Source organism: Colius striatus, chromosome 3 (genome assembly GCF_028858725.1).
Source record: "Colius striatus isolate bColStr4 chromosome 3, bColStr4.1.hap1, whole genome shotgun sequence".
Classification (NCBI taxonomy): Eukaryota; Metazoa; Chordata; class Aves; order Coliiformes; family Coliidae; genus Colius; species Colius striatus.
The window spans coordinates 36,950,098-36,975,510 of NC_084761.1; the positions used below are offsets into that span (position 1 = coordinate 36,950,098).

Below are 25,413 nucleotides of genomic sequence, written 5' to 3' on the forward strand. Positions count from 1 at the left end.
ATGTCTGAGAAAAGCAGGTAACAGGTAGCCAGCATTTTTACTGTCTGCTGGGCTCCAATACAATTCAGGGGGATTTCAATGTGGTAGATATCCCAAAACATTGTGAGTGCCAGTTGTGCAAGAGTTGAAAGTTAGCTTGAAGGACACCATACAAAGAAAAGGTTGTGCACAATTAGAACAAATTCAGACATGATGGTTTTCACACTGATTTTCTTCAAGTGTCCAGAGGCTTGCCTGCATCTCAGTTGCTGCAAGAAGATAGGACCTGGCCTGTGGTTTTACAGAACTTCTGTCTGAATTTGAAGTCAGAAACTTGTTTTGATATGTCTGGACATGGCACAGCATTGAGTCTGGCAGAGCTTACTTCTCACTGTCTGGCGATAACCTGCATTTGGTCAATATGCTAGCTTGTCATACCAGAAACAAGGCCAAAGTACAGATCTACACATACCCTTCAAGCACATACAAACCTCAATGATTAGCCACAGTTACATAGGTAATATAAGCCATTACTGGGCAATTAAAACTCCTGCTGTGTTTTCTTTAGAGGTGTGCACAGTTCTGCCAGATAGCACAAGTATTTGATTTTATGTGATCAAAGAGCAGGGTCCTAACAGCAGAAGTGAAAACCTATCTTCTTGCTCTGAAAGCTACTCATGGAGTTAGCTCCAGACTTGAGTCCCTGCAGAGCCAGGGGCAGCTGGCCTAGTGATTTTGCACATGAACAGCAATCACTTCAGGAAGCAAAACTGCTGCTGTTGCACCTGGACTTAAGCAGGTGCAAGTGAACTGGTGGCAATGAAGAGGGGCTGAAGCTTTATACTTTGACTTCCCTATGAGAATATATTGCCTTTTCATAATCTCAAAGGATACGTCTGTGCTAACAAAATCATAGCAATATCAGCCTTTCTTAGCTGCTTCTTTAGACATCAAAACGTGTCCCTGTAATTCACACAAGCACCAGTATTGAGACAATATATAGGCAGTGTGTCTGTGATATTCAGCAGTACATTAATAATGGATGTTGCAGTGCTGGATTAATGACTGGACTAATTTTCCAAACTAAATTCTTTTCCAGGGTCTTTTCCAAACTAAATTCTGTGATTCTATGTTTGAGTGACACTTTGATTACTTCATTCTTTCTGAACACCTGTCAGATATAGAACTTTGGTCTGTGTGCAATTCAAAAGTGCTAAACCATGGAAATGAATATCCATTTTTATAATTGAGAAACTATTTTCAAGAGAAAAAGCAATTGTACATTATCTGTGTGCGAGTTCCAGCACAAGCTGGGCAAAGGGACTCAGTGCAGTGGCTTAAAAGTGCAACTATTGAAATCACTAAAAGAAAAAAGTCACTAATTCCCTCTGCTGCAACTGCACACATACAGATTATTTTGGCTGTCAGGCCAGTCCCCTGCTACACTACTAAAACTGAAGGCAGCTTCTTCCAACTACCTCCGTGAGCAGGACTTGAAATTTGAGTTTTGTTTGTTGAAGGTAAAAAATTCCTGTTTCTGGGTAAGTAACTGTCCAAAATGGCATCTGTCTAGCAGAAGAAATCTCACCACTAACTTTTCCCCTCCTTTCCTCAGAAAAGCATGAGGAGGTAGATGCAGGCCCCAGGAAAGCTCTCTCTGCTTCTACAGTAATCTTCTAAAGTCTCAGGAGGTGCACAGCACAGACATGATTCGTTGATGGTACATTTAATGGACATTACAGCCTTCTTTGTAATTTCAAAATGAGATGCAAGTTACCCAGCTTGTCTGAGGCTGCAAAAGGTGAAGGGCTCTGGATGCAAGACTTAAAAAAGGAAGGAACAGTAAAGCAAGGGAGAGACAGCTGCTGCCCCATCACCCACACACACAACGAACACTGACAGGCCGATGCCAGCAGCACCAGGAATAATGAACGAGAAGTGGCAATCGAAAACAAGAGAATTTCACAACCCCTGACACCAAGAAAACCTGAAAGGTTACTTGTGTTTCCAGAGGCAGAATGTGGCAGAGTGGAAAGAGGAGTCACCGAGTACTCCCTGAGCAGGAGCTTTAAAACTCTTGGCATTGCTGCATCCCCCTCAGCTGTTTCTTTGCAGATACCTGGAGAAGCAGCAAGAGGGATCACCAATGGTGTACAGCAGCAGTGCCATCCCTGTGACACAGCATGGGCTCAGGCATCAGAGGAAGTCCCCCCTGTCTGTCCCAGGAAATGCACCTATGAAAGGAGCTTGCCCGGGGAGCAAGTGCCACACTCCCTGTAGCACTTCCGGTTGGTGGTCCAGTCTCAGTCATCTCTCAGGGAGAACAAAGAGAGCTGGATTTCAGGCCTGGGTGTCTGTGGCAGCCTCCTCCAGCCTTTCACTGCTGTGCTGGGGAGGCTGCAGGCTGCATTTCCTACATGAGAGGAAGCCATTGCAGAGGGCAATGCAGAGGGCATCACTCTTCCATTCCGTCAGATCCATCTGGATCCATCTAGCCAGGATGCATTGCACACTGTGCACCAGCCCCTCGGGAGAAAGCACATGGTGTTGAAGTGAGCACCTGTTAGAAAAGGTAAGTCCGCATTTCTTTGGAGATGAGGCATGTAGTAGAAGCTGCTTACAGCAACAGTCAGGATGGGCTGAAGTCTTGAGGGGTAAAAGGTAGGAAAGTAAGATCAGGTTTTGCTATTAAGACGACAACTTTAAGGAATAATAAAAAGCAATATAAATTCTTTTTAAGAAATATCCACCCACTGCGCTTGGTATAAGAAATACAAGACAGAAGGATTTCTGTCCTAGTTTTATTTTTCTTTGTTTAGGATTTTTTACAACTCCTGAAAAGGTTGAAACAGTCAAACTAAAACAGACATATGCTCATACTATTTACAATATTTACATAATTTACATTTTGGGTGGAGTGTTTTGGGGTTTTTTTGCTCAGTAATTATAGCAACTGGGAACAAAAGTGGAAGGGAAAAGAATCACTGACAGAAAAAGTTAAACATTCCTGTTAATCATGTTGCAGTGCTTGAACTAACAGAAGTAACAAGTGAGGTAAACGCACTTCATAGGAAGCAAGCATAGTTGTCACTTCACAGTGACAAACCCGGCTAAGTTTTATTTACAGCAAGCCTAAACTTGAAGGAAGCTATTGCTCTATTCAGAAAAAAAATCAATAAGTGAGTTCACAAGTGATCCCTTCTTCATTTTAACATTGAACGGGAGAATTGCAGTGTTGAACTCTATTGTGCAAATATATAGCAAATAATTCCAAATGCTCTGTTGGATTAAGTGCTAAAATATATTAACTTCTTTATTATACATGCTATAAAATGACACTAAAAAGTTCAAGTTTCTGCAGTAACAATTACCTTTACATATATTCTATATATGATTGCTACCATTTTTGTTTTAAATACCCAGAATAAAGATATACCAGTTCCAGTATAGTTGTGGTTTTTTTCATAAACATCTACCAAAGTCCTGTACATAACCAAAACCTCATCTACAAGTTAGTTTTCCAGGTATGCTACTTTGGTTGTCCTCTCATTCTCCCTTCCCTTCTTTTTAAAGCACCTTTCCACATGCCCCACTCCCTGATTGTTACCTCTTAACCTAAAATTCAGTCCCCGCCCTTTAATAAGCCAAGTTGCACAACCACTGACAGAGAAGCAGCTGGTGACATTTTTCACCTCATGGAACACCGCAATCTCCAGATCAGACATAACATAATTCTGTCTAATACCTGACACCAACAGGGATTACTTTAGACCCAGGTTTCATTTCCTAGCCCTGTATAGGGGTGCTTTTCCATACACAAGTTGTACACATGTTACCACGGCCCAAGTGCAAAATAGAGTACCTGGTGGTCTCAGCTGCATGGCATTCAAAAAGCAGTCAATGTTACAGGCACAGCCTATTTTACAGTTACAGCATATTTTACAGAAAATAACCCTAGTGATTTTTCTCCATGGTTTTATCCTCAAGTAGCACCAACCATTTAAAATTTGCACCTTTCGTATATACATATACATACACCTTTTAATATTTTATATACACACACATCATTTGTATGTTTACTGTAGGAGAAACTTATTTACAATTAGTTGGTAAAATTAAACTGTATCAAGTTACAGTACACTAAAAGAAAATTGGCATTTGTGCTTTTTGTTTGTACAGGAGTAGTTTTTGTCATTTCAAAAAAGTTTATGGTTTTTATTTGCATCAAGACATGTCACAAGGAAAAAAGTTAGAAAACAGCTAGGACTGAGAATTACAGAGCATTAGCATTCCTCATATGCCCCTGTAAGTCTACAGAACAGCTGCTTTCTACAAAAATTCTACTTTTGAACACCTATGTGGCTACCCAAACTTAGTTGAAGATCTTCTTAATAAATAACACCACACAGTAGAGGAACCATGCATCCTGTCTTGCACTGTGCACATTCATGAAATAAAACTTTTTCATTAATAACACATTAATAAAACGGCACTTGAACTTCACTTTTTACTCAGGACTTCAAAGTGCTTTTAAAAAGAAGGAAATACCCCAATTGTACATGGTAGTGATAAGAGGCACAAGGAATAAGGCTTGAATTACTATCTTCAGACACTGATCCCCAGTCATGGAGACCCAGGGCTTAAACTTTAGATTCTCCCCAATCTGTTTAGGGGGTTGGAGAATCCCATTTTTTCAGATAATCTCTACTCTTGAATGTAGACACTTGTTTATAATCTGTAACATTAACCAAAAAAATTGCAGCTCCACAGTGCAAACAGTCCAGCTATACTTCAGTAACGGTACTTCTCTTGAAAGCATGAAAAAGTTCCATAAGAAAGCTGTTTAATTAAAAAGTGAGCTACGTTTAACCTTCACAGCAATTTAGTAAATACAAGTAGTCTGATATAACAGGCTGGAAGTACCTCTTTGACCAGGCTGACAAGTATTTTCTGGCCAGATGTAATTTCAACACTAGGCTACATAAAAGCAACCACTTTCCTCATCTCTTTACACTCCAGTAAACCAAAAAACAGACTCAAAAAGTACTGCTAAGATACATAATATTAAATAACTTATTAAAAACTAACAGTAAATTTTAGGGGGTTTTTTTGTTTGTTTTTTTTTCCTTTTTAAAAACCCACAAAGCCTGTAAGGCTGGGTGCTGAAGGAAGACTGCTGCTGTCCATTTCAGGAACATACAGTACCTATACTATTACTTTGCAAGCACTTCAGTTGTTTTAGGAGTAAGATGTCTTCTGTGTCCTAATAGGAAGTTGTAGGATTCACATTCATTTCAGGAAACATTCACCACAAGCTGCTCTTCCTTTAGCTATTATTGTGCTTTTTCGTAATAGGTTTCCAGAGGCTTCTTGTAAATGGATGTTTCTTCTAGTCCTTCTTTTGACAAATTACCCTCTGGGAGATGGCTGCAGGATCCCTTTTTCTACAAGGTGAGATTCCAGGGCTTTATACATGCTTAGTTGGTGCTCAGGCTGCAGTATCAATAGCTGTTTTAGTAATTTGCTGGGATTTGGACCCCTGACAAACAAAGAATAATATTTTTTTTGTGAGCAGCAGCTCTAAAGAAACTTTTCAACAGCTTAATTTTCTTTTTGCTGCACAGACAATGCCTTCCCTTTTTGGAGGGATACTAAAGCGCTAATTTCTCCCAGTCTATCTCCTCAGGATGCATGGACAAGCATTACTGGCAACGTGTACTCCTTAGTTCAACCCGAACAGACACTAAAGTGCATTTATTTTTTCTTCAAATAGGGATATAATGAAGGTTTATGACAAATAAGATTCACTGATTCATCCTTAATCATTATAATCAACATGTTTTCATGAACACATCTTGTTTAGTATTCTTCACCAGATAAGCTGTGTGCTACTGAACTAAATGGAAAGTTGGTCATTTGGTAAAAAAACCCATAAATTAAATCAAGCTTTTCTAACAAGCAAACTGATTTTTAGCTAATCATTTATTTACAATCTGCTTCTAAGATAGACCAAATATGAGGCAAAGCATCTGTTGCTGGAGAGGTATCTAATAATTATTTAGCCATATGCATTTACAAAACTAAGGGCATGTACTAGTTCAGACACCTGCAGTTCCTTGATCCCTCCCCACCTCAGGAACTACAATAACTAAAAGAATGGTCATTCTCGTGATTTCTTCTTGAAAGCTGGTGTGGTTCAGGGAAGATGAGCAGTACTTTTGAGAAGTTGTCTCCCCTCTTTACCTATAGTGTTTTGGTCTTAAACATAAAGTCTCAAGCCAAGCAACTGAGAAATACTGAAACATACAGGAAGAGGTACAGTCTCGCAACCTACAGGTTCTTCAGGATCCACACAGGGAAAGCAGGTTGCTGCAGCAGCTCTCCTGCCCAAAATCCCATCCTCATATTTCCTGGCAATCAGTAAATTCTAGTAAAACTTCTAAGAGGCTGCTACACAAAACTCCATGGTATTTAGGACAAAAGTTACCTTCAACAGCAGTCTCAGGAACATTAAGGAATAGCTTTAACCTGCTACAAACCCTAGACAGTGACACATATTCTTAATGATTCTACATTTGAAATCATCGCCTAAATCAGCTTTAGATACTTACAATCTCTGCTACGCTAGCAGTGCAGAACATAACTGGTGGGAGCTAACTATGGTGCAGCTTCTGTGCAAGCTTAAGCAGTTAATAATGTAAGAAGTTCATACCTTATGAAACTGGTGATATAGACATGAACAAAAGTAGCCATCAAGTACTGACAATCAAAGCGATCCATTATCCCGCCATGCCCAGGGATTGTGTCTGCAAAATCCTTTTGGGTATGAAGGACAGGGAGAGGGGAAAAAAAAAACCAAAAAAACCCCAGTGAAACACACTAAGCATGTACTATTTGACAGCAGCACAATAAAGCTGCAATTAAGCTCCAGTTCCACTGCACTGAGACAAAAGTCAGCAAGAGTCTCATCTGTTAATGGAGTTTTTAACTGCAAAGGTGAACCAAGGGGTGAGAAGAAAGGAGACTAGCAATCTGTCCACAGTACCACACAGGAAGACAACAGAAGGTCAAGTGCAGGTTTGCCAGTACTAAGTACACTTCTGTGCCTACACATACTTCTTTTTGTAGCAAGCCTCTTAAACTAATGACTGTTATTTCTTGCCTCTGCAGAACTTAATTCTCCTCTTTAATACTTTTATTGCTTTATCCTCTACTGATAGCTGTTGCTGAAGCACCTGTTACCTGTGAATATATAGTTTCTACAAGAGAAACAGTAACATGAGGACCCTTTCCACAGTTTAACATAGGCTTTGCAAGTTTTATTTCCCATTCACCTGCCATTTTTTTCCACTCAGCTCTTGGTAACCATAATTAAAAACCAAGACATGCTCTTGTTAGAGTGGCACCATATTGGCAAGGGCAGCCAAACATCTTGTGCTTTGGTTACCCTTAGACATCAGCATCTGTGTATGACACATGAAACTCAGGTATGATCTGATGGGTAAAACACTTGCTGGTGCTTCTTGGGCATCTACAGATTGCCATTCATTTCTAGCATATCTCATGTTGCTTGTCAAAACTGCTTCTGCAATGAGGCTTGGAAGAGTCATTATCAATCAAATTATGAAATAGAATTAAATTCTACTCTGAAATTGACTTGATTTTGGACATTTCCAACACTAGTCATACATTAAATTCACAAAGTTTTAAGAATGACATGTATAGTTATCCAACAAAACTAAGTACTGCTGCTGATGCCAAAAAACAGCTCAAACATCATTACTAGAAACACTAGGTACACTGCTCTGTGCTAGAAACACTAGGTACTACAATGAACAATGAAAAACACCACCATCAACCCACCAATTTAATTCAAAAAGAAATCAAAGAAAAACTGGCTTACAGTGGTCATTACACACCTTGATTTTGAAAGCTCTTTTAAATCCACTGGCAAAGAATCCTCCAAATGGCCCGATTAGCGAGGCGAATGTTGACAGTGCAAAGCTGTGCATCTGAAATGGGTACATATTCACTGTTTCCTACAAAAAAAAAAAATGGCCAAGTATTTCAATATGTTTGATTTCAGGAGTTTTAAGCTTAAATATTTTAAAATGGGGGTGTTACAGAGCACATTTCCACAAAGCTCCAGTTTTCCTTTCTTTACAGTATTACTTTGTGTCAGGAAAAGTAGAGACCCTGTTGAAAGCTGCTGAAAGGTCTGGTCATGTGAACAGGATGAGGTATTTGGGGTTGCTAGAGTAGTTCACTTTAATAAACGATGTGGTTTTCAACCAATCCCTTAGTTGATCATACAGACTATAACCAATTCCATCATTTCCCGTCTCTGCTTTTCCAGCTCCATTTTATGTAAACAAAAGAGCTTTCCACAAATTCCGAGCATTGCTCTCCACAAACTTGCCACCTTTATGCCATTCACTGTCACTTCTTTCAATTGCTCTCACAAGATGGATATGATTTTTGGACCAATCCACCATACTGTCACCTTTGTGCACATATGGTAATAATGGGAAAGAGATTTATCCCCTTAATATTTTTTTTACATTTAAACATTCCAGTTCTTACAGAAAAGAGACATTTCATTGGCAAGAAGTAACTGTTATGGTTTGGCTTTGTTGGTTTGGAGGTTTTTTTTTTATTGAGGATTTTTAGTTTGAGTTTTGAGGTTGCTTTTTGGTTTAGGGTGGGTTTTTTTGTCACTTGACATGAGCACTTTCAAGTTAATGGTACAAGCTCCAGCCTTTGAGGGCTCCTACGCTGGCCTCATCCCTGAGAGCAGAGCACATCTCACCTGGCAAGCCTTAATAAATGACTTTTGTAGCTGAAAAATTCTGTACCTTGAGTTTCTGATTTGCTTGGCTATCCTTAGTTACCAAGTAACTCCTTGACTACTTTGTGCAGCTATGTTTAGACATATTTAGGATAAACTATTCAGTTGGTCAAGCAAAAAAAGTTTCAGAGTTGGAATTATTATGACAGTTTTGTTGAGAGAACAAAAGGCTCAACATCTTTTGATATCAAGCAAAATGTGTTTCAAACATAACATCTGGTCATATTTCTGAGCGATAACATCAGGAATTTAGTAACAGAGGGAAAACAAAAACCAGGCTGTTGTCCAAACAAGTAACAAAATGTCCAAACACTTTGACTTTCTATAAAGAATGCTAAAAGTAATTCTCTCCTCAAAGGGCTTGTTAGAGTCTGACAAAACTATGTCAGAAGTGCATGTGGAACTACTGTACCTTTTTAGGGCTGATAGGTCTGTTACACTCACATAGAGATGGGTGTTCCCATCTCCTTGCCTTTTACCAAAATATGCAATATAGCTGGACACAAGAAGATTTCTCTCTGCTCAGTCCCCATTACAGCTTTGTGCAGAAAAATCCTTTTTAAATTTGCAATCAACTCCACAGTTCCTGAAGTGACAGCAAGTCTGGCCAGCAGGTCAAGGGAGGTTCTCCTTCCCCTCTACTCTGCCCTGGTGAGGCCTCATCTGGAGTACTGTGTCCAGTTCTGGGCTCCTCAGCTCAAGAGTGACAGAGAACTTCTGGAGAGAGTCCAGCGCAGGGCCACCAAGATGATCAGGTGAGTGGAACATTTTCCTTATGAGGAAAGGCTGAAGGAACTGAGGCTGTTTAGCCTAGAAAAGAGGCGACTGAGGGGGGGATCTCATCAACACTTAAAAAAATACTAAAAATATGTATGTCGAGAGGATGGAGTGACACTTTTTCCTGTTGTCTCCAGTGACAGGAGAAGGAGTAATGGACAAAAGCTGGAACATAAAAGGTTCCACTTAAACAAAAGGAAAAGCTTATTTCCCATGGGAGTGAGGGAGTCCTGGCACAGGTTGTCCAGGGAAGGTGTGGAGTCTCCTTCTCTGGAGGTTTTCAAACCCGCCTGGATGTGTTCCTATGTGACATGATTGAGGTGAACCTGCTTCAGCAGGGGGTTGGACTGAATGATCTCTAGAGGTCCCTTCCAACCCCCATCATTTTGTGATTCTATTAAGTTCATTTGGTGTAAAAATAGTGAAGCTCCCTCTAGATGTAAATCTTGTTTTTCTAACTACCAATTGTAGCCATCAATTACTTTGAGTCTTAGGTTTGGTCACTTAGTTTGTAGTTTATGCTTTCTTCTTCTAACTACTTCTCTCCTTTTACACTCATGTAAAGTCTGCTGCCTTCCCTAGTGCTGTGCATTCAGTCTGCACTAAGCCACTGGTGAATCTACTTGTTCTGCATTTATCCCAGTCACCTCCAACTTGCCATAAAGGAAACATAGCAACAGACTGCTTTGTTTTTCTGGTATTCTCTTCCCATTGGAGTGCCTCTGGAGCCTGTGACTTTGAAAACACTGCTTTGTATAGTAGGATAATGGACAACCTATTTCCTGACAGGTAAAGATACAACAGCTCACTTAAAAAAAAATTTGCTATCTGGGTGTGAAGAAGAGGGTCAGTGACTACAAAGACATGGAATTATTACTGGTACTCCTTTTTTCACTCAGTAGGAAGCAATGGCACTAATGCACAAGGTGCTATGTGGTGACAAAAGTACAAGACCAGTCATACCTGCAGGCACACGCTAGTTGAAAAGGAAATGAAGTTTGGCAAGATTACTTAAGCTTGGTGCTGCTTCAGGCCTTAACAAGCCTTTGTCCACTTCCCGCAAAAATTTAAGAGTTTCTCTTCACAAAACCAGGCTTATCTGCAAAATGCTGAAGTGACATCCATTCCCAAGTCAAAGAGAATACAGGCCATAAGAACACAGGCTGGTTTCTTTGAGTCACTCCAGCAATGCATTGCAGCTCTGCTTGTGTCACCATCTCGCCTGTATAAGCAATGGGTAGGCTCACATCATCAATTCAGATCTTACCCTTTAAGTCTTACCAGCATTCATATACCTTCTATAAAGGTTTAGAAAACCATTCAAGCTGGGAAGTACGATTTCAATCTTAACCAAAGCCTTGTTTTTTTTTTTCCTTACCCATCCCAAGACAGCCCGGAGCAATGGTGGCACAGAGTACTTCTTCATCTGAAAGAGCTCTGAAGGTTCACACTCTGTCACAAATCTGTTGGTTTCGCTGCTATATTCCACAGGGCAGACAAAGTATTGATGTTGAGCCAAGAAATAGGAAAACTGAAAAGCAAAAGTAGGACTCCTGAAATCGGCATTTGTTGTTATAGTCAAAAACGATACTGTAATGATGGCTTTTTGCCTTCACAAGCTGAGGATAATGAAAATACTTTTAATAACAAAAAGACACCCATAATGGAGTAAAATCAATCTCTTTAAGTTGGAGAATGACTCAACAAGGCAGACAAATGTGGACATTCAGTGATGATTTCCCAGCTTGTTTTCATTCTCGTATCTGTCATTCATATCTGCTGGATGTCTCTGTATTATAAAACCTCCAAATATTACCCACTCATCATTTCTTTGTGGTTCACTTCTCCATTAAAACATGTATGGCTTCTACCAAGTTTGGCAGCTATGAGTTCTGCTGACCTTGGCAGTAAATTACTTGCCAGAACAGTTAGTGTAAGCTGTTACTATCTTCTGTGCATATTAGTTAGTGTAAACTACTTTTCAGGAGAAATGTCATGATAGTATGTAATACAAAAATATTACTTCACAAAACAAATAATGCTATGAATAAATTTAAAAATAGGGCTCCAACTAATAGATAAAACAATTCCAGATATAGTAATAGCAAAAGAGGTCAATATAACCTATCCAGGAGAGGAACATGCCTTGTCTAGGCTTTCCAGCTAGTTACAAGTTGGCAGAATTCTGTAGCCATAAAAAAGCCTCTTAGGCTTTCAGCAGTTTGAGATGACCAAATTTGTCAATAACAACATTATTTCTAGTAATTTAAAAGCAGTTGAAGGTTGAACTTATACAAGCAAAGTCCTGTGGTTACTTACAAAAAACCCAAATACAACTGTGGAAAAGAAGCCTCCAATGAACCCTTCCCAGGTCTTCTTGGGAGACAGCTAAGCACAAAAAAGATAGCATTAGCTTTATTAGTTGCAACACTGAATGCTCTTTCTACTCTATTCCTGGACCTTGTTTGTGAAAATTAAGCTCCTACTTGGTTTCCAAAGGTATGTATGAGATGTAAGCAGTTGCAGCCACTGAGCAGGATAACTAGAGGTGCACGGAGGGAAAGTGTCACAGTTTGGTTGGTGCCACTGGGTAGTTTGAGGGAACAGAGAACTCCCTTCCCATCTGCTGCTGTGTCAGGAGGCTGCTGCCTGCCTCCAACTAAGCAGCCTGAGCTCCTTCAAGCAGAAGGCTTGGAAACCTGCACATGCACCCTAAGGCTCTGTTGGAGACCTCTGACAGCTACTGCTGGGAATGGTCCTCAGGAGACACAAGCTTCCTACATACAAACTGGTAAACTAATACAGCAAGCAACTGCAGGCCCAGAGAGTCCAAAGCGGCAAGCTATTTTCTTCAACAAATTCTATCATGTTTTTAATTTAGCAGCGGTTTAACATTGGAACCAACTAAATACCAAAAAGTTAACATGGTCACATCATAGTCATTTATAAAAACAATATAAAACATTCATATAAAAATATAAAAAAATTCATAATAATTCATGGCATTCTGTGGGGTCTTGCATATTCTACTACAATAGTAAAATTGCTACTTGAGCCTTTCTCAGTGCTACATCAGTGAAACCAAATGAGGAATACGTATATAGGATGCAGAAATTTACTTCAAGTTGCAGTTTCTACACAGTAAACATACATATGAAATCCAAAAAGAAAGTGATTATAAATGATGATGCAACAGGCTCAAATTGTATTACACTGCAATGTCAATGTTATGTTCACATTAATCACAGTTTCCACTTAAAAATTTTCAGAAAGAGGGTAGTCAATTTGGTTTTTGAGCAAAGATGTGCATTATGCAGTACAGTGGAAAGTACTTTTTCTATTAACATAAACATTCTTGAACAAGTATCAAAAATGGTATAAATTGTAGAAGCTTGTTAGTGAGGAAGTGCCTAAGCACATACCTTGATTAATGGAGTTCTGCCAAAGAAGAATCCAAAAATGTAAGCAGCAATATCATTGCAGATAACACTTGAAATGGGAACCAGAAACCTAGAGAAACGCATCACAAGTTTCAAGAACTGAAGAAAAACAAAAGCTGCACAAACTTAAACATAGGGCGGAAATTGAAGCAGAAACATTTATTTCTGGGAAATCTTTCTGTAGTATTTAGAAGGAATTAGGTTCACCTAGCTCCCCCCAAGAGCAACATGTTTAGCTATACTAGTTTTAGTCTTCAGTCAATCAAGACTGTTACAATTCATATCAGTTCAAGTTAAACTATGATTTTGGTGCATGAACCTTAAATGTCTAGCTTTTTCCTATCAGGCTTGAAGACTGGTACCACAGTTAAGAAGAAATCAACAGATATAAACATGCTAACATTATTGGCCACATTAAAGCAAGCAAATTCCTTGTGAAGTTTAATCATACTTATATTTGTTTAAAAAAAAAATCCTACTTTTACCCTTGTCAGTTCGGAGCAGCCTATGTTAGCTTCTAAGTGTTCTTTGCATGCAGACAGCATCTGAATTTGTTACTCAAGCCTGTTAACCCTTTTTTCCACCTTTTCAAAGCAGGGATGTATTAATAAGCCAAAAGTCAGATTTTGCAGTCATCTGCCATGTTTTCTAGCACCAGTGGAAATAATAGTTGACTAGCAAGGTAACGAGGTTCAGTTTTTGTACCGATCACTATGAAATAATTTGTTTATACAAACTTTGTAAAAGATTTTTTGGTTTTATTTCTAACTACGAGTGTATCTTTTCTGCAATAATCTCCCAGTTGTACATATATCAGGAAAAGAAAGAGGAGAACACACAGTATTTCGTCCATGGAAAAAGATAGATCATCTTCCATCTGTTTCTTCCTTCTTCCTCAACTTGTCAATTACCCTGTCCCTAAAGAAGCTGGGGGTGGGAAAACACACCTTCTCTTTGAGGAATGGTTTTAAGTAATAAAGTTTAACTGCATCATCATCAGAACTAAATATATCACCAGAAATGGGGCATTAAGGTGAACCAATGATAGCCAACTTTGAACTCTTAAAATATTTTAAGTAATTTCAATTTATCTGAACAGCCAGGGAGGGCAGCCAGATCGGGGATTTAAAATTAAATGGTCCAATCTCAATAGCTCTGAGCAACCTGAAGCTCTCAAGTAATTGAAAAAGAATGGATATTCATCCATTCAACAAAATTATATGGAAACTATTTCACAAAGCATGCAAGCAATCCCATTCCTTGCAAGTAAATTAAGTGGTTGTTCAAAAGAATCACACATGTGGCCACTAACCAAGTTAAAGAGGTTTCTGCTTCCTCTTCTGTATCCTTTACCCCATCACTCCAATTCCCCCTCGAACTAGACATTAATGTTTCTTTAATTTTTGTTGCTTTAACTGTTCCCATGATTACTTCCTAACCGAATCTATGTAAAAGAACCCACCTTTCAATTCAACAGAATTACAAATCAGTTTCTTATTGTCCCCTTACCAGATCATGCCTTCAAAGAGATTTTGGATGACAAGATGAGATTGAGTTACAGTGATCAGCAAAGTGACATGAGTCCATGCGAACTGTTAACAATGCAACAACACAACAGTTAGTGAAAACACTGATCCATACACCTTGATAAATACTGGCATGTCAGCTAGAGGGTCTACTTAGGAGCTCACAGCAAAGACCAGATCTAGCGATAATGTAAGGGATGTGTGCATACAGTATATCACAAGTTAGCTAGCTTTCTGAAGTAAGGACTGAAATTTCAACAGGTTTTCCCATCACTTACCTCCACCCAGATTTATTGAGCATGCAGTTTAACATCTGATTTAATGAGACCTACACCTTCAGCATGAAAACAGCAAAGATATGTAAGCAATGTGATATTCTGTACAGACATACAACAGACATGTTAGAACAATAAAATGGCAATGAGCTACTCATGAAAGAGTCATGTTACACAGGTGTGGATATCTCTCATAACAGAATACCAGTCCTCTTATGAAACATGAAAGTTCTCAGGATTAGTGAAAATGAAGTGTTAATTTTGATGCAAATGGTCATTTAGTTATTTCCTCAGTAGTACTGTATGTACGTGGTGTTTATTCTGTAGTGTCAGTGTAGAATAAAGTGGTTTCCAAACCAGTAAAGATTCTACAATAGATTTTCTTTTTCAAAACCTTTTGGATCAAGAACTGGTAGCTTTTCCTTGAAACACCAAATCTATGCACTCCAAATGTGAGAGTGATTTAACATTTGGAATGCTCTGCTGAATTTTCCAACAGACACAGGAAGCCATGTGTTTTCCTATGTCCACCAGGAAGTTCAGTTAACACAACTCAAGAAGGTTGAAAGGGGAGGGTACGTAAGAACTGCCTAAAGGTTTCTGAAAATACTAGCTGCTGGTTAATTGAAGCATCTCTGCAGCAAAATTTTTAGTATTTGTACAGTGATATTGGAACACCACTTAAACCCAAATGGCTACTCTGTTTGTCCAAACATTGTGTTACCACACAATGGATACATAGCTTCTCTATGTTTTACTGTAGTTCTTAGGTAGTCACACCTTGATGTTTTCTGGGCAGGCACTGACAACACTTTTTTTTTTTCCCCCAGAATGGATAAAAAGGAAAAAAAAAAAGTCATTCAAAATATAATGTATTTGCCTTGTGCCAATCTGAAGATGAGGACTATCTCTGCTAGAAAAGCTGTACCTCCCTGTCAGGCAAGTTGAAGGACACAACGTTGTTCCCTGAGTACACTGAGGGATCCTCAATGGTAAAGCAGTACCCAAAGCACTGTAGAAATGCAGGGGCTAACAGCATTCTCAAAGCTTTAGGAAACCTTAAAGGTTGCACAATGCCATGACTGCTCTAATTCCTTAAAGACAGGAGCTGTACAGCATTACTGTTTTACTACTGTTTCTAACCATTCCTACATAGAAGTGTGTGTGTGTGTGTTTGGGGGTGACAGGGAGTGGGGTGGGGCAGGCGTGCATTTGTTTTAATTTGGTTTTGGGTGGGTTGGTTTGTTTTTTACCCAAAATATTACAAAGCTAGCTTTTGACCTGTAAAATACATGTAAAAAAAGGGTTAATGCTCTCTTAATTAGCTCCTATGCTGTCTATTAGGGGGTCAAATACAAGAGATGAGGACAACGGTTTCTTTTAATAGGTTAACAACCTATGAGGCACAGCAGAGCAGAAGACCATAACCACTGCGAAATGTTACAGAATAAATTTTTGCACAGAGTTGAAGTTCTCTTCACAGCACTTCAATGAGGTCTCTACAAAGCAACACTTGAGTCACAGGAACCGCTTCACTATGCTGAACTACTTGGTCTTAGACCTAGGAGGGAGATGCACACCCAGTAATGTCTTTTGTATCAGCCTATTCCTAAAGGAAACGAATCACATTTTAAACGGACAATGCCTCACCAACGACAGCTTGTATTAGCTGAAAGGTCACATACAATAAGAATAAGCTGCAAGGTGAACAAATACTGAACAGCCCAACACCATTTGAATTTCACGTTATTGTCAGCTTAAGCACACTTTCTGCACCCCTCTTCCAAGTTATTTTATGAACATAGGGACGTGACTATTTCTGGTGACATTTATAATGTGACTGCAGCAAAGTGGGTAATACACACCATGTAAAACTGCAGACGATAATGTTTCTTCACTAAACTCAAAACAAACACGCAGAAACCTGTAAAACAAAACAAGTGTAGTTTGTACCATCTTATATTTAATCACACTGAGCTGGGATATACCAGTAATTCTCTTTCTTTGAAGCTGTTTTTAATGCTTCTGCTGCTAGAAGCATTTACTTGTATTTGGTTAAAATGCACTCATAGAATTATTCTCATTAGACCACAAGATTTAGTTAACATCAGTAAACATTTCATTACTTTACAAGGTCTCATTGTAGACATCAATTTTTAGGGCAGGAGACCATCACCTTTAAAAACTGCTCAAAAAACAGGTTGACAAGTTGGTTGTTAATAATAACAGAAATCATTGAAAGGAAAAGACCATCTTTCTCCTTTTCCCCTGACAGGCATGCTGCTGCATGCAACACAAGCACGAAGTGTGGGTGCTGGAGAATTCCACCAACTGAAAGAAATGTTCTGTGTGGCTAGTGGAGCACCTCTTCTCCCCTAGCACAACTTCCCATGCCAGCAAGGGTCAGAGTCCCTCAAAAGACTCTTAACCCTGGGGACAGTCCCCAGGTGAGCCCACAATCCCAATGTGACAGCCACCAAGGAGCTCTGCTACACTCTGCCTCTGGCTTTTGCTCATGACTGTCTTGCCTCATCTCTCCCCTCACTGCCCTTCTGTGGTTACAAGGCATTAGTTAAATTAGTTTCCCCAAGCCAAAGCCTACTGAGAAAGGTCAAGTCTTACAAAGCTGGTTTCAAGTTTACAATCAAAGTACCAAGTAGAATTTTTATATTTAAAAAAATAACAGTAGACAGACTAAAAGTTCATGCTGAAGATCAGGATTCTTAATATATTTTACAAGTACATGTAGCATAGCCGTCTCATGTCCCTTAGATCAATCCAAGTCTTCAAATTATTTAATTTTAGAGTAAAATAATATTAAACTGCACTGCTGAAAACATCATGGAAAATTTACATGTTCACAAAGCAATATCTCACAAATTGCCATCTTATATCTCTTCTTCCTAGAGAAGGGGCTTTCTAAAAGGTCTTTCTTTGGATAAGAAGGAAACTCTATTAATGAGGCAAGTATCTGAATGTCATAGAATCATAGAATTGTAGGGGTTGGGAGGGACCTTTAGAGATCATCTAGTCCAACCCCCCTGCAGAAGCAGGTTCATCTAGATCAGGTCTTGAAAAGCTCCAGGGAAGGAGACTCCACACCCTCCCTGGGCAGCCCGTTACAGGGCTCCATCACCCTCACAGTGAAATAGTTTTTTCTTACATTTAAATGGAACTTTGTGTTCCAGCTTCATCCCATTACCCCTTGTCCTGTTGCTAGATACCATTGAAAAAAGGGATGTCCCAACTTCCTGACATCGACCATTTAGATATTTGTAAATATTATGAGATTCCCTCCTCAGGCTCCTCTTCTCTAGACTAAACAGTCCCAATTCCTGCAGCCTTTCCTCATAAGGAAGATGCTGCAGTCCCCTGATCATTTAGTGGCTCTGCTCTGGACTCTCTCCAGAAGTTCTCTGTCCTTCTTGAGCTGGGGAGCCCAGAACTGGACACAGTACTCCCTGTACTTGAAGACCAAATAAAACCTCAGGCAATTTAAATAATCAGTTTTAAATATATTGGTAAATCTTACTGCTGTTGTCCTAGCAGAACACTTTCACAATAAAGCATCAGCCCAGCAATTACATGTACAAGTCATCTCCATAGACTGCCAAAAGAGTGTTAATATACTCAAGCGTTGAGCCCCAAGTTCTTCAGCAATAAAAATTACTTCATGTTAAATTCTTCTGAGCACTATTAGCTCAACTTTCTCAAGATCATTTACTTGTTTTAGCTGCTTTACTCTTCTCAGTGAATGCAAAATTTATATCCATCTTTTCACAGCAAAAATGGAACTGTGACCACCTAATTTTCTCAAACATCGAGATGAAAAAGAAACTGAAAGTGCATAAAGCTGGGGAGGGATTTTTTTTGTAAAAATGAAGTAAGCACAGAAACAAATACAGCAAAAGTTATTTCCTTTTTGCAATTTCCTACACTCACCTGTTAAGTAGAGTGCAAAAGATATAAACCTATGGTAACGAATTAGGAATTGAAGTTGTTCTCTTCTCTGAACAAATGTAGCAAAGTAATCAGCTACAGTCTCTCCATAAAAGAAGTAGTTGACACACAACAAAAAGTACCTACAACACAGAAGAGTAAGTGGTTATTTTAACAAGATAATATATATTGTCATTACAGAATCACCAAATCTTAAGGGTTGGAAGAGACCTTGAAAGATCATCTAGTCCAACCTCCCTGCCAGAGCAGGACCACCTAGAGTAGGTCACACAGGAACTTGTCCAAAATTCTTAAAAAATAAGACAGAAAAAAATTACACACACAAAAGGAAAACCAGAAGGGTAGAAAAGACACATGATGAAAATAAAATTGAAGTATAAGTCTAGTCTTATTACATCTGCCTCACTATCTCCTCTGACAAGCCAATTTCTGTAACTTATTTCTTCTAAAGCAAATGCACTAGAAAAATAAGTACATTGTGCAAGATGCAGTTGGAAAATTAATTGAATTCTTAGCTACAGTATTGAACACTCCAAACCTAGGCAAGTCTTTTTCAGATGTTCTAAAAGTACAGAGCAAGTGTCCACTGTCTTCGATACTGACACAAGCCATTCTTCATGTTCTTTTCCTGTGTCCTAATTAGGGTAGCTTGGAATTTCAGCCCTACAAACAGGATAATGGTACTGGCATAATGAATCCTCTGACAGTGAATTTCACATGGGGTTTAAGGACCTGAATGTAACTATATCCTTGCCATGTAGCCTGAAGATTTTTGTCCGAAAGAATTACTGCTGCATTTCCTGCTCCACTCTACAATGCCCTTTAACTTTCTTGACCGATTAGTAATCTTACAGCGTTAAATCCACCAGTTAACTAGTAAATGTAGCTTTTGCGACAAGTTTTTCAAAACAATTTTGTGGGAGTATGTTCACGCACAAGGTTCAACTGAGGTGACTTCCCCAGTCCTATCCAGCCCTATATAATCTGGATATTGCCACATGTACCTGGGATTTGCCAGAAAAATTCTCATCTTTGGCTATGAGATCTCCCAACACTATATTTATGCAGTTCTGTGATTAAGTGAACAATTGGAAAGGATTTAAACTGTGTATGTTATTATTGAAATTCTCTGTATATGCATGTGAAGAGGAGCCATTAAGGTACATGTTTTACTTATTTCTTATGCAAAGTTAAGACCTCTCCCCACTCCCACAAAAAAGCCCAGAAAAATCAAAGCAGTTCAGGTAATCAAGTGATTATTTGACTATGTTCAATTTTAGGTAGTTTACTGCCCTGGTTTCATCTGGGACAGAGTTAATTTTCTTCCTAGTAGCTGGTACAGGGCTGTGTTTTGCATTTAGTATAGAACAATGTTGATAACACACCAATGTTTTAAGTTGTTGCTAAGCTGTATTTATACTAAGTCAAGGATTTTTTTATTTTCTCACGCCCTGTCAGCAGAGGCTGGAGGGGCACGTGAAGTTGAGTGGGGACACAACTAGGACAGCTGTTACCCAAACTGGCCAAAGGGAGAGTCCATACCATAGAACATCATGCCTAGTATAGAAACTGAGTGGAGCTGACCCAGAGGGGTGGATTGCTGCTCAGCCATCAGTCAGCAGACGGCACTAGGCATCACTTGTCTGTCTTGGAATTTATTTCACTGGCTTGTTATTTTCTTTTTCATTACAATTACTATTATTCTTAAATATTTTTTTAAAATTTCCATGACCAAACTGTTCTTATCTCAACCCACAAGTTTTACTTGTTTTCAGTTCTTCTCTCCATTCCACTAAGGGTGGGGTGAAGAAGTGAGTAAGTGGCTGCATGGTGCTTAGTTGCCAGCAGGGGTTAAACCATGACACTAGACACGCTCAATTCTGATTTAAAGCATACATGCATTTGTACATATTTATAATAGGGAAAAAAAATAGAAGCAGTGAAAGGTCAACTGACTTGTCCAAGTTTATAGGCAAAAGACAGCTACAGAATCCTGTTTTAGAGACAGATATCATGTTTTATGTCTGCACGTGACCTACAAAGCCATCAATCCATCATCAAAGGATATGAAGATAAAGTTTCACACCCCTACTTACCGACATTCTTGCTTGCTACTCACCAGCTAAGGGATCTAAACCATAGTAACTCATATGAATGGTAGACTCTGTAACCTATAGTAATGATTTCATGGTAACACTTCACTTGGATGCTTAGAACCTAAAATAAGAAAGAATAAAAAAATACGTAAATATGCTGCAGCTGTTTCTTAAAGGCAGTAAGTAGCACTGCAACCTGCATTAAGGGCAGAAATTCTGAATTTTCTGCAAGTCCAAGGAAAACTAAGGATCCATTTAAAATGCCGCAAAAAACCTCAAAACTACTAAGTATGCTGAGAAAAAAACCCCACATTGGGCTAGCTACAAGAACACACATGTGAAACAAGGAAAAGCTCTCGAATTTTCTTCATTAAAACAATTCAGCAGCAGCAGATCAAAAATACTTTCTGTAAAGAAGGGTCCTCTATTTCTTTTGGCTAAATTTTATCTTGAAATTTAGTTTAAGAAATATTTTCCAGTAGAGAAAACTAGCTGTGCAACTCAACTTGGACACACGGGTCTTCTACTTGCAAGCATCTCATTAAGGGCAATTAACATTGATGATTAGAACCAAAGCTTGTCTAACTAAAGTCTGAATGTCACACCCTCCATAGTCTTCATTTTGTCTTGCTGATCTCATTATTTCAGTGCTTGCCCATGCCAGTCTGGTAGTACGTTTTGCAGTCTTTGGGCTCCAAAGGAGACTGACATTTTTGTTTAGTTCAGTCACCAAGCAGATCATCCTACCCAGATATAAAATATGACAAACACAGGTCATCAAGAACCCTGTGCAGAGGCAAGGGTAAGAATCTATGTGAACGCTGGCTTTGCAATATTCTTTTACCACTTGCGTTAATGAATAAATTTAATCTTGTCTAATGTGTAAACAGTTTAAAACAGCCCTACATCACTTCAGTGAGTTCAGTTTTGAAGGTCCCCTACCTCACGTTTTTTCTTCACCTCAGTCTACATAAAACTTAAGTGCTATACAGAATAGCAACAGGAAAGGATTGCATCTTACTGTAGAAAATAACACTGGAATCAAAAGGCATGGAAGAATAATACTTTAGTAGAAGGCAAACATAAAACATGCCTTTCAACTTTTTAGAGCAGTCTCAAAGCTTGTCCTCCAAACTTTACTGTCTTACCCTTCCTATACATCTCTGGATATTTTTAGTCTCAGTATTAAAGAAAATCCTCCAACAATGAAATAGTGAATTACTAGTTTGTTATGTCATTCACCTGAAAAAAGAAAAAAGGAAAATATAAGACAGACTTATTCAGATGTAGAGACTGCAATGTAGACCATAATACCAGTGAAAAACCATTCTAGTCTTAAGACAATACAGGGGAACAAAAGGTAGCTTATAACCTTTGGAAGAAGGAGCAGGCAACTCAAGAGGACTACAAGGATGTTGTGAGGTTATGCAGAGAGAAAATTAGAAGGGCCAAAGCCCGCCTATAACTTAATCTGGCTACCAACATAAGAGAAATTAAAAAATACAACAAAAGGAGGGCTGAGGAGAATCTCCATCCTTTACTGGATGTGGCAGGAAACAGCGGAAAAGGATGAAGAAAATGATGAGGTACTTAATACCTTCTTTGCCTCAGTCTTTAATAGTAAGAGCAGCTGTTTCCCAGCTATCCTGCCCCCTCAAGACAGGACCAGGGAGCAGAATGATGCCCCCCATAATTACACATACAAGTCTATGGGGCAGATTGAGCACATCCTCAGTCAGTTTGCAGGTGATAGAAAGCTGAGTGGGAGTGTTGATTTGCATGAGGGCAGGAAGGCACTACAGAGTGATCTGGATGGGCTGGATCAACGGGCCAAGTCCAACTGTATAAAGTTCAACAAGACCAAGTGCTACAGACTTGAGGAAGAGTTGCTGGAAAGCTGTCAGGCAGAAGAGGTCATAGGGGTGTTGGTCAACAGCTGGCAGATCATGAGCTAGCAGTGTGCCCAGGTGTCTAAGAGGACCAACAGCATCCTGGCTTGTGTCAGTCCCACCAGGACTAGGGAAGTGAGCATCCCTCTGTACTGGGCACTAGTACAACCCAAATGAATCTATGAATAGGCATTTTACAGAAAGCCATGAGAAAAGTAAAAGCACATTTTGACAGTTGAATAAACTTAGAATGAAAAATCAAAGCAGTTACCCAGAAGACAATTTCAAAGTTTTAGAAGCCACATCCCTCCCTGTTACTTTCCATGAATGGGAAAGATAGGTAATCTTTACTGCAATAAAAATATCAGCAATAAAAATGCTTGAAAGAAGCAGTAAAGACTGACTGGTTATGCAAGGTGTATGTTTTTTGGTTTGGTTTTTTTTTTTTTCATTTCACAACCTAAAAATGCACTTTACCTCTTTACCTTGGCAAGGGATTTAGCTCCATTCTACAGATAAACCCAAGACCACAAGGCAACTGCACAGAGAAGTAGGGAATTAATGAAGCATACCTGAGGATAGCCTCTCAGTGCTGGTCACAGGGAGCAGACTAGAGCTGCCTGCTTTCTTCAGCCTTCAAAAATGAAACCCTCATGTTTCGGGGTTTTTTGGGGGAGTTCGGTGGGTCTTTTTTGCTTATTGTTTTTTTAAACAAACACCAAGAAATATTAACCGTAGGTGATAGGAACCAGACAAAAAAATGGATTACAGAATTTTAGTAAACTTACAAATCAATAATGGTTCAACTTCTAATGAGTTACTCTAATTCCTACATTAAAAAAAAATAATAGCAGTATCCAAGAAGTCCTTAATGTATGAGGCTCAGTTATGAATGTCTAATGTTTTTCAAAAGTATTTACATTTGCACTAATAAGAGACAAATTGTTTATGCAGTTTGCTTCCAGCTGTCCTAGACATAATGAACAAAGAGATCAAGCAACTCTTGCATGGCACAATGTATTTAAACAAACTTACCAGAAGCATCAGCATAAATGATCCTAGGTATATGATGAGAAAAAACACAGAAATCATAGCTAGTGTGAGAATTCCACGAATCCACCAGTTTTTCCATCTATATTAAAAAAGAGGGAATAAAAAGCAAGCAGTTATAAATGAAACAAAATGCCACTTCCTTTACTAACTAGAGACTGAAGTGTATTAGAAAGAGTGGAAGTTACAGAAATTTTTGTGCTTAATAAAGCACACAGCAAGAAACACAGAATTAACCAACTATCCAATTAAACAGGATACACAGTAAAACAAGTTAGCCACCTTTCTTCCTCTCCCATGCTGCCAAACATCATTTGCAATTGAATGGTTCAACTTCATTTCACAGCTGAGAAAAAGCATCACATGATCAACAAGACTGATGAGGGCCCAGTCACATAAATGCTTATATGTGAAAGAAAGGCTGGTAGGTAAAAAGCATAGAACTATTTGAGTAAGGGGGGGGGGGGGGGGGGGGGGAGGAATCAAACAAAACCCAAACTATTAGCAAATTTCCATGGTGGCAAAGTAACTATTTTGCCAGGTAGAGGGTTGTCTACTGGAAGCAGGCCTGTGCTCTTTGGAGCACTAGAACCAGGACAGGAAAACATGTGACAGTGACTGGTGATGAGTCAAATTAGCTGTACTTTTTTGCCCTTGTAAACTTTTGCATCTGCTTGTGATTACCTAAGGAAAGCAGAATATAAATTCTTGCTATAATCGACTTATTTAGGTTGGAAAAGACCTTTAAGACAGAGTTCAACTCTTAACCTAATACTGTCAAGTCCACCACTAAACCATGTCTCGAAGCATCACAACTACACATCTTCTAAACATCTCCAGGGGTGATGGCACAACCACTTCTCTGGACAACTTCTTCCAGAGCTTGACAATCCTTTCACTGAAGAGGTTTTTCCTAATATCCAATCGAAACGTCCTCTGGTGCAACCGCTTCCTCTTGTCCTACCACTTGTTGCTTGGGAGAAGAGATCAATCTCCACCTCACTACAACCTCCTTTCAGATTCTTGTAGAAAGTAATAAATTCTCCTTTTCTGCAGGCTAAACAATCCCAGCTCCCTCAGCTGCTCCTCACAGAGCTTGTGCTCTAGACCCTTCACGAGCTTCATTTCTCTTTGGATGTGCTTCCAGCATCTCAGAGTCTTATAGGAAGTGACTGAAAACTGAACACAGTACTCAAGGTGTAGAATGATTTATTTCAAAACAGAAAAGTTATTAAAAAATGAAAAAAAGCCCAAACAACTGGGAAACCTTTTAACAGTTTTGATTTTTGCGGTTTTTTTTTTGGGCAATTCCTAGAGTAACCAAAGTGTTTCCCACATCCCCCATACACTCTGTCCACAAAGGCCAGTATCAGGAAAAACTAAAACCACCATTCCTAAAAAAAAAAAAATCCACAAAAAAAAAAAAAAAAAAAAATCAAAAAACCCTAATCCCACACTCCATTCTGTATTGAAAATGTTTCTAGTTACCAATAGTCCGTGTTTTGTTGTTTATATTACTACTTATAAAAAATTTCATCCTCTTCTCCCTGAATTTTTCCCTTCAAGAATTTTG

The 25,413-nt window shown here is 39.0% G+C and overlaps 1 protein-coding gene across 1 annotated transcript in view; it reads right to left on the reverse strand.

The window, feature by feature from the left end:
• Positions 1–5,276: 5,276 nt before the first annotated feature.
• The window catches only part of CDS1 (CDP-diacylglycerol synthase 1), a 30,238-nt gene continuing 10,101 nt past the window's right edge, over positions 5,277–25,413 (reverse strand). Inside the window, exons 3-13 of the mRNA XM_061993333.1 lie at positions 23,826–23,922; positions 20,925–21,022; positions 18,788–18,927; positions 16,711–16,769; positions 14,554–14,636; positions 13,027–13,114; positions 11,924–11,992; positions 10,983–11,135; positions 7,899–8,018; positions 6,692–6,795; positions 5,277–5,518 (exon numbers count right to left, since the gene is read on the reverse strand). Coding sequence (XP_061849317.1) covers positions 5,389–5,518; positions 6,692–6,795; positions 7,899–8,018; positions 10,983–11,135; positions 11,924–11,992; positions 13,027–13,114; positions 14,554–14,636; positions 16,711–16,769; positions 18,788–18,927; positions 20,925–21,022; positions 23,826–23,922 — 1,141 coding nt within the window. The 3' untranslated portion in view covers positions 5,277–5,388. The remainder of the gene's footprint in view (positions 5,519–6,691; positions 6,796–7,898; positions 8,019–10,982; positions 11,136–11,923; positions 11,993–13,026; positions 13,115–14,553; positions 14,637–16,710; positions 16,770–18,787; positions 18,928–20,924; positions 21,023–23,825; positions 23,923–25,413) is intronic.